The sequence below is a fragment of the Salmo trutta genome, chromosome 39 (assembly GCF_901001165.1).
Source record: "Salmo trutta chromosome 39, fSalTru1.1, whole genome shotgun sequence".
NCBI lineage: Eukaryota > Metazoa > Chordata > Actinopteri > Salmoniformes > Salmonidae > Salmo > Salmo trutta.
In genome coordinates this window covers 12,866,090-12,876,615 of record NC_042995.1, presented here as the reverse complement: position 1 = coordinate 12,876,615, position 10,526 = coordinate 12,866,090, and the positions used below count along the sequence as shown (strand labels likewise).

At 40.5% G+C, this 10,526-nt stretch overlaps 1 protein-coding gene across 1 annotated transcript; it reads left to right on the top strand.

Moving 5' to 3' along the window:
• The first annotated feature begins 4,821 nt into the window (after positions 1-4,821).
• On the top strand, positions 4,822-8,699 carry LOC115179327 (zinc finger protein 79-like). Its single transcript, XM_029740738.1, has 2 exons — positions 4,822-5,705; positions 6,008-8,699. Exons 1-2 carry the CDS (start codon positions 5,307-5,309, stop codon positions 7,550-7,552), a joined length of 1,944 nt encoding a protein of 647 aa, XP_029596598.1. The 5' UTR covers positions 4,822-5,306; the 3' UTR covers positions 7,553-8,699.
• Positions 8,700-10,526: the final 1,827 nt, after the last annotated feature.

Sequence of the window (10,526 nt, the reverse complement as noted above, 5' to 3'; positions counted from 1 at the left end):
AGTCTACTTAGTCCACTCTATGACATATTCTAGTTTTTGGAACAGAAAACTGTATTGAGATCAAATCTTTAATTGATGAGAACATTTCCAAAATGTCAGCCAAAATCCTGATATAACCAGGTTCAGACCCCTAGATGGTACTATTTCTGCTATTAGGTGAATATAAAAAATAATGTTAAAGGAATAATTCACCCAAATTACAAAATGACATTGGTTTTCTTACCATGTAAGCAGTCTATGGACCAGGTATGACAGCAACCAATGCTTTGCTTTTGTTTACCTGGCCACTGTTTCAAATGCTATGTTTTTTGCATTTGGGGCACAATCCAATGCAAGTCAATTGTACCTATGTTATAATTTTTGCGCTTCATATGCAAATCATCTATTAGTAAGATCATTAAGTTACACAATCCATTTTTAGATACTTAATGAGTATTTGGACACAAAGAGTGAAAATGCTAATATACAGTGCATTCGGAAAGTATTCAAACCCATTTACTTTTTCCACATTTTGTGACGTTACAGCCTTATTATAAAATGGATCGATTAGGGAAAAAAGTATAAGGCTGTAACATTGACTTGCATAGGATTTGTGTCACAATTTTTTGGGGTGCTTAGAAGTTAGCATTTCAAACAGTGGCCAACAAAACCAAATCATGAGGGGGAATTCTCTAATAGCATGAACAGCACCATCTAGTGGTCAGAACATAGTAATATCAGGATGTTGGATGGGACATAAACCTAACAACTTCAATGACTAATTTCTCTGAATGGGGAAAAAACATCACCAAATTCATTGAGAATACATGACATACTGTAGGATGACAAAACAATACTCTGATCCGCAGATCTAATACTACTTGTCAGACAGAGAGAACCTATACTATATAATTGTTGTTTGAGTGGGATTGGCATGGGGGTGTGGTGGGTTCATGGGGGGCTTTTGACAATTTCTTTGGATTCCTCATGTCTTGCTCATTGTTCTAAAAATGTTGGTCCAAATTGGAAGTTAGCCACTATATTTATTTATAATATGATATAAATCCCACAAATTTAAAATGGCCCATTTGAGTGCAATCAATTAGCTTAATTTCTCAGAGATCAAATTATATTCCAACAAAATAATGTTGCAGGAATCCTAATCTTATCCGTTTCTAACAACAGAAATTATTTTAGAACAATCTTTAGATGGTGGATGTCAAACCTCTTTCTTGTGCTTTTTGAGGTGGAATGACCCTGGAGTATTAGCCAGAGAGCTAATGTTAGCTAGCAAATCTTTCCTTGGTGTTCTTCTCCCCAACAAACCACAGCTTTACGTACAAAAGTAAAACAAGAATGCTGGAGAATAGGGACTACTACTTAGCAATCAAATCTTAAAAAAAAAAATGGTGTACATTCTGAGAAACTATTGTTGTTGTTTTCCAGCTTTGTTGTGTAGCCTACCGGGTGCTCTGTCCTTGTGGCGTACTGCATTAGCATTGAATAGCCCCCGCGATATGCAACTTTTCAGAGAAGTTAGGAACCAATATACACAGGCAGTTAGGAAAGCAAAGACTAGCTTTTTCCACACAGAAATGTGCATCCTGTAGCACAAAGTCCAAAAAGTTCTGGGACACTGTAAAGTCCATGGAGAATAAGAGCACCTCCTCCCAGCTGCCCACTGCACTGAGGCTAGGTAGCACTGTCACCACCGATTAAATCCACGATAATTGAGAATTTCAATAAGCATTTTTCTACGGCTGGCCATGCTTTCCTGCTGGCTACCCCTACCCCTGTCAACAGCCCTGCACCCCCCACAACAACTTGCCCAAGCCTCCCCCATTTCTCCTTCACCCAAATCCAGATAGCTGATGTTCTGAAAGAGCTGCAAAATCTGGACCCCTACGAATCAGCCGGGCTAGACAATCTGGACCCTGTCTTTCTAAAATTATCACCCGAAATTGTTGCAACCCCTATTACTAGCCTGTTCAACCTCTCTTTTGTATCGTCTGAGATCCCCAAAGATTGGAAAGCAGCTGCGGTCATCCCCCTCTTCAAATGGGGAGACACTCTAGACCCAAACTGCTACAGACCTATATCTATCCTACCCTGCCTTTCTAAGGTCTTTGAAAGCCAAGTTAACAAACAAATCACCGACCATTTCGAATCCCACTGTACCTTCTCCGCTATGCAATCTGGTTTCCGAGCTGGTCATGGGTGCACCTCAGCCACGCTCAAGGTCCTAAACGATATCATAACCGCCATCAATAAGAGACAATACTGTGCAGCCGTATTCATCGACCTGTTCAAGGCTTTCGACTCTGTCAATCACCACATTCTTATCAGCAGACTCAACAGCCTTGGTTTCTCAAATGACTGCCTCGCCTGGTTCACCAACTACTTCTCCGATAGAGTTCAGTATGTCAAATCGGAGGGCCTGTTGTCCGGACCTCTGGCGGTCTCTATGGGGGTGCCACAGGGTTCAATTCTCGGGCCAACTCCTTTCTCTGTATATATCAACGATGTCGCTCTTGCTGCTGGTGACTCTCTGATCCACCTCTACGCAGATGACACCATTCTGTATACTTCTGTCCCTTCTTTGGACACTGTGTTAACTAACCCCTAGACGAGCTTCAATGCCATACAACACTCCTTCCGTGGCCTCCAACTGCTCTTAAATGCAAGTAAAACTAAATGCATGCTCTTCAACCGATTGCTGCCCACACCTGCCCACCCGTCCAGCATCACTACTCTGGACGGTTCTGACTTAGAATATGTGGACAATTACAAATACCTAGGTGTCTGGTTAGACTGTAAACTCTCCTTTCAGACTCACATTAAGCATCTCCAATCCAAAATTAAATTTAGAATCAGCTTCCTATTTCGCAACAAAGCATCCTTCACTCATGCTGCCAAACATACCCTCATAAAACTGACTATCCTACCGATCCTTGACTTCGGCAATGTCATTTACAAAATAGCCTGCAACACTCTACTCAGCAAACTGGATGTAGTCTATCACAGTGCCATCCGTTTTGTCACCAAAGCCCCATATACAGTGGGCTCCAAAATTACTGGCAGCCCTGACTAGCAATGCACAAACAATACTTAAAAAATATATAAACAATATAATTATAGAGAGAAACTCAAAATACCAACATGTGAGAAATACTGTACTTATTTAATGTTTCAATGGAACCAACCAAAATCATACAATTATTTTATACAAAATACATTTTTACCAAAATGAAGGTTTCATAATTATTTGCACTCCTCATTTAGTACTTAGTGCAACCACCTCTGGCAGGGATAACAGCATGGTCTTTTCCTGTAATGTATGACAAGGTTAAGGAACACATTTGGTGGAATTTTGGACAATTCCTCTATGCAGATCCTTTCAAGATCCTTCACATTCTTGAGTGTGCGCTCATCAACTGCCCTCTTCAACTCAGCCCACAGGTTTTCAATTGGATTGAGGTCCAGCGACTGAGATGGCCATGGCAGAAAATTGATTTTGTTGTCACAGAACCATTTCTGTGTGGATCTTGAGGTATGTTTTGGGTCATTGTCTTGTTGGAAAGTCTTAGCTCACTGGTCACCATAGCAGCACCCACCCGTAGCACGCGCTCCAGCAGGTATATTTCACTGGTCACCCATAAAGCCAATTCCTCCTTCGGCCGCCTTTCCTTCCAGTTCTCTGCTGCCAATGACTGGAACAAACTGCAAAAATCATTGAAGCTGGGGACTTATATCTCCCTCACTAGCTTTAAGCACCAGCTGTCAGAGCAGGTCATAGATCACTGTACCTGTACATAGCCCATCCAACTACCTCATCCCCATACTGTTATCTATTTGATTTATTTTGCTCCTTTGCACCCCGGTATCTCTACTTGTACACTCATTTTCTGCACATCTATCACTCCAGTGTTTAATTGCTATATTGTAATTATTTTGCCACTATGGCCTATTTATTGCCTTACCTCCCTTATCCTACTTCATTTGCACACACTGTATATAGACTTTTTCTATTGTATTATTGACTGTATGTTTGTTTATTCCATGTGTAACTCTGTGTTGTTTGTGTTGCAATGTTTTGCTTTATCTTGGCCAGGTCGCAGTTGTAAATGAGAACTTGTTCTCAACTAGCCTACCTGGTTAAATAAAGATGAAATAAATCAAATAAAAAAAGGCTGTATGGAATGTTGACGCTCGAGAAATGCACTCGAGCAACCAGGCTGCCTGCGTACATAATCTATTTCTGCACACGAGGCACAGATTCCAATTCAAGTTTTAGCTAGAACTGATATGACTACCTCGTTATTTAGCTACTGAAATGTAAATAAAATTACTGCACGCATAATGTTAATTGCTTTTAAGCTTTAAGGGAAAATAGAAAAGTCATATTTTCAGGGTCAAATTCAGGTGCAATAATTTTGACTAATTATTAATGGAAATAAATAAATAAAAAAGATTAATAATTCCACGAATATTGACCATTTCCCCATTCACTATAATGTGGATCCTGAGAGGATTCCTGTGAGTAGGCAGAGACTAATAGAGAGTGTCGGAAAGAATATGTGCTTCAGTAAGGTAGGTTTATTGGCATTCATACAGTAGCTATGGTTGTCAATTGTACTGCAGAAAGGGATCGAAAGTCCCAGAAAATAGAGGTTGTGGTGGCAGCGGCAGATAAACACTTGGGATTGCAAGGTTTTACTGCAGAACAGTTGCAGGGGGTGTTGAGTGGTAGTGTTCTGTCCTCCCAGGCCGTTGGTAGGGTAATACAACAAAAAGAGTTGGCAGGGTAATGTAATTTTAATTTTCCCCAAATGGTATAGGACCATATCGCAAATCATTTAATGAAGGTAGGCCGTGAATGGTCTTAAACTCCAGTGCAGTAGGTGGCGGTGTATGCATTTTAAATTGGATGCGATCCGCCAACACAATCCCGAAGAAGAAGCATTTTGACGTTTCAACATGCATGTGATTTGTATATCCGATCTAGTCGTCTAGATTCGTTTTCAGTCGGTAGTTTAGCTTTCTGTGTTTGTCTTGTTCTTTCTAAACCTCATCACGCTGCGTCTGGTGTGGAGAGAGGACTACCTAACCAGCCAGTGAGATAGATATGCAGTAGCAACAACAAGGATCGTGTCAGATGATGGGCTTTTTATTTTGTTTCACTACGAATCAAATCTAACCAAAAGCTTAAATTGTTACAAGAAAAGGTAGACAGCTGTTTTGTATAGAATAGCACAGAAGACTTCGTTTGCAGCTTGTGGTTTTACCCACACCCCCTCTGATCGGATACAAAACGCACATCAGGGAAAATGGCGGACTTTGAGAAGGACGAAGGACTGCCCCAAACAATGCAGGAGAACCAAGATGACGAGGAGCCTCAATATACTGATGACGCTAAGACGCAAGACGACGCAAGTTTGGAGGAAAAGGTAATTGAAGAGGTCAGAAGGTACAACAATTTGTACAACACCTCATTGAAAGACTATAAAGACTTCACCATGACCAACAACAGCTGGAAGGAGATAGCCAAAACTCTGAGAGTAGAAGAACAGATTTGCAGGACGAAATGGAAGAACTTGAGAGACCGATATGTTCGACTGAGGAGGAAAATGAAGGGGAAGAGTGGGGATGCAGCATCAGAAATACAACCACAAATACTCACCACACTGTCCTGGTTGTCTGGCTTCATTAAACACAAGGAGGCGAAGGTAAAGACTACTACTGTCAATGAACCTTCTCTATCCTAGATCACTAGTCTATGGTGATCTCTGGGCCTAATGACAAACACATCATCATTACCATGTTGATACTGCTAGGTATTTCACATGATTAGACCTAGCTACTACTGTACAAATGTAAGTTATTTGTTTAGGTATTTATTGAATGCTATCTATTCTAATTTGGACTTTGTATCGAAAAGTAGACTATATTATATATTACAAAACTAATGTTTTAGAGAACAGAGACGGTAGGCCCACTAGTAATTATGCTATTTTAAATGTATTTCCAGGCAGAGGAGATGGACACCTCAGAAGACCTGCAAGATGACAACCTGATCAAGCAGGAACACTTCCACAGTTCTAATAATGAACAGCAAGATGGACATTTTGTAGTTAGGAGTAAAATACAAGCTAGAGCTCCAGGAAAGAGAACACCATCACATAGCAAAACAACGCAGGAGAAGGAAGAGGAGCCCCTAGATACTGATGACTCTGATGATTGGATCGAGGGTTTCAGTCCTGGAGGAGAGAAGCCTCACTACTGCTCCGACTGCAGTAAGAGCTTTAGAAAAGTGAGGGATCTTATAAGACACCAGCGATCACATACTGGAGAGAAGCCTCACCACTGCCCTGTTTGTGAAAAAAGTTTTGCTCAATTAGACAAGCTTAAATTACACAAAACAAGACATATGAAAGAGGAACATGTCACACGGATCGAACAGGCTGAACTGAATGTAGACCGTGTGCACACACTGCAGAGAACAGCCAGCAGAGGCAGGCAGAAGAGTAAAATTCGAGCTAGTGCACCAGGGGGAAAAATGGTCCAGTCACAGACAGGCGAAGACTCGCCTTGCAAAAGTTCTGTTAGAAAGAATAAACACTTAGAAAAAGGACAACAACCCCAAACAACGCAGGAGAATGAAGAGGATCCTGAAGATACTCCTGATGACTGGACCGAGAGTTTCAGAACTGTAGACAAGCCCTACGTCTGCTCCGACTGTGGTAAGAGCTTCAAACAAGAGAATCGTCTTATAAGACATCAGCGAACACATACAGGAGAGAAGCCTTACGACTGCCCTGACTGTGACAAAAGTTTTGCCCGATTAGATAATCTTAAATTACACCAAAAAACACACATGAAGGAGGAACGTAATTTCCACTGCTCTGACTGTGTGAAAAGCTTTGTCCTATTGGAGCAGCTTGAAAAACATCAGCTAACACACAAGAAAAGTTACAGCTGTTCAAAGTGTGAGGAAAGGTTTTCAGACCTGGTTGACTGGAAAGCACACTTTTTAGTACACAGAGAGATCCTCCACTGTCCTGACTGCGACAAGCAGTTCTTGTACAAGGGACTTTTTGAAAGACACAGGAGAACACATTTGAGAAAAATAGAAACATTTCTCTGCACCATATGTGGGAAGGAGTATCGCAACATCAAAATACACATGCGAGTGCACACTGGAGAGACACCATATCACTGCACTGAGTGCGGGAAGAGTTTTCCATACATAAAATCGTACCAAAGACACATACTAACACATACCTCTGGAGAAAGAGCAACCTATCCTTGTTTGGAATGCGGAAAGACATTTACTCGCAAAGATGGCATGGTGATGCATGTGAGGAGGGTTCATACTGGAGAGAGAAATCATCAGTGCAGATACTGTGGAAAACGATTCTTTCGAAAAGAGAAACTTAAGGTACACATGCTAGTTCACACTGGAGAGAAACCATACCAATGCTCTGTCTGTGGGCAACGCTTCTCCCAAGATGGCGACAGAAAACACCACGAGAAGAGGCACTACTCTGATGTCTCAGATTTCCTCGATCTATAATGCAGAAGTGGTGTTTGGCATTGCAGGAAGTGAGAACCTACCTAATCACTGACATAATCTAATAATCTGTTAACTAAAATGTTAACAGATTATTAGGATTTACAAAACCCTATTGTTGTACCTTCTGACCTCTTCAATTATCTTTTCCTCCAAACTTGTGTCGTCTTGCGTAAGATTTACAAAACCCTATTGTAATGGGAATTTTAATGTTTGTGGTTTTCTTAACTAATTTCTGTGTTCTATTCATGTGCTGTTCTAGAAACCAATTTCTGTGTTCAACCAATTTCAAGTGGTTGACTGAACAAATCCTCTTATCAGTAACTGCAATTTGGCAGTACACCCAGACCTTGTTTTGAGAACAAACAAAAGATATCTCAGTTTAGAGAGAAGTCTCGTGAGGTGTTGGTCTGTCACATATTATGAACCAGTATTGGTCGGTCACATGAATGAAACAAAACAGTAATGATGAATTAATTATGCTAAATCATGCAAATATAACTTGTCTGTGTACAGCCATATATAAGACAATTGCTGGGACTGCCCAAAAAGAGCTCCTGGTTAACATGTATGGTGCATTGAGTTAGTTGGAACCTCTCCAGTGCGCTGACAAATGAACAATGATTAATTTAAGATTGACTTTGAGTGTCCCTGTGTAAGAATTTCCACAAATAATTAGTTGCGCCTGAATTTGACCCTGAAAATAGTACTATTATATATTTTCCCAAAAAGCTTTTCAGCAATTAACAATGTGTGCAGTAATTTAGATTGGACTCTGTGCCTCGCTAGCAGTAATAGATATCTGCATGCAGGCAGCCTACTTGCTGGAGTGCATCGGTCAACATTCCGTACAGCAGTTGGGACGGAGTGCAGGTAGTCTACACAACAAAACAGCTGGAAAACAAAGACAGTTTCTCAAAATGTACACAAAAAACTAAGAAAAGATTTGACTGCTGTGGTCGTCCCTGTTCTCCTGCAATCTTGTTTTACATTTGTAAGTAAAGCAGCGGCATGTTTGGAAGAAGAACATCAAGGAAAGATGTTCTAAACAGATATCAAAATGGATTATGGTCATTGTAGTTATTTACCACGTTTGAGTTAAACTAGGTTGAATATCTTCTTAATAAAAACTACAACTCTGCGTCCCATAGATCCTGAGTTGATTTCTGACTTGAATGATTAGAGAAACAGTGCATTAGGCTCACATACACAAAACAAACAAATTGCAATTCAAGTAATTGAAGCGTAGGTTAATTAGTTGTTTAATAACAAACAAAACGAAATGTAGGTTAATCGCTCAGCACTAGTAGATTCTGACTTAAATATTTTACTGTGAGTTACTGTTCTGTTGTATCCGGCATGCCCACATTATGCCAATCGTTATTTTTTTTTTTATGCTCACAGTAATTGTCATTGAAAAGCCAGAAAACTCTGGGAGTTGGTGTGTTGCGGCCCCCTGGAAAGTCCTAAAATATGCCCCTGCCGTAGAGGTGGAAAAGGACGCAAAGTATGAGCAAGTTGCTCTTTTTTGAAGACATCTCTATAGGTGGTTACACGGTTTATGTGCGTGCATATTCGTGTGCGTGCATGTTCGTGGGTGGAGTCGTTTTTGGGGGCAGCGGACTCTTGCGTTACGCCCAGAGAGGAAGTCCGCCTTGTGTAGTGTATATCCATTAGGTTGCTTGAGGAGCCAGATTAGTTTACCAAGCAAACGGGACGAAGCACTATTTTTTTTACTCTAGCTAGCGACGACATTTGAACTTCCGGATCCGGTGTTAGATTCCCGTTTTTATACAACGGGTGGTTCTAATCCTGAATGCTGATTGGTTAAAACCGCATTCCAGCCAATGTCTATTCCACAAAATGATTCTCTTCACTGCAGATTTGACCCATCACATGACTCTTCAAGAGGGCCACTATGCTCCACATCGCCTTCTGTGCTCAGAGGTCCTTGATGACGATCTACCCCATCACAACACTCATATTAATCATTAATCAACTAAAACAATGGGCATTTATATACTGTGTTCCAGTATTTCTATGCATGTAATGTCTGTGGGTGAATTATGAAACAATTACTGTATGCAGATGTGCAAAAAACTGACGGAGATTTGTTTTTGCCATTGCTTGATCTATTTTAAATGTAAGAATATGTTGCAGATTATGGTGGCTATGGAAACAAATAGACATTTAATTAACAATGTTTTCAATATCCAACTTAATTCTCTGCAATACTTTTTACAGTACACTCTTAGAAAAAAAGGTGTCCTCTAGAACCTAAAGGGATTATTCGGCTGTCCCCATAGGAGAAACCTTTTGAAGAACCCTTTTTGGTTCCAGGTAGAACCAAAAAGGGTTCTACATGGAACACAAAAGGGTTGTATGTGGAACCAAAAAGGCTTCACCCTGGAACCAAAAAGGGTTCTCTAATGGGGACAGCCAAAGAACCCTTTTGGAACCCTTTTTTCTAAGAATGTTGATAATCAGCTGTAGTCAGGTGGTCATTACCAGGTTATGATGAGGTCTTAACAATGACCAGTAGGCTGCATAATATAGCACATAATATAGTGGTCAGAATTATGACCAGCTGGTAAGATAGGTCACAATTATCTCAGTTTTCTCTTCTGCACACTTTTTGGGTTGCCACTAGTTACTACATACACAAAGTCAAAAGTGTCTAGAGTGAAAAATCAGATTTTTTAAAAACTTTTTGGTCCTCATTTAATGTTAGACAAAAGGTTAGAAGTGTGGTTACGGTTAAGGTTTCAAATCAGATTTAAAAAATATAAATGTTTTAAATAGGCGGGGTTTAGACATTTTGACTTTGTGGCTGTGGTATCTAGTGATGACCCCACTTATTGGCCCTTTGGACTTTCCATACTCGGCATTGAGAAGTAAAGTGAAACGTCTGCATGCATTTTACGACATTTCGCCGTGCATGTGATTTGCATATCGGATCATGATGGCAACTCTCAAG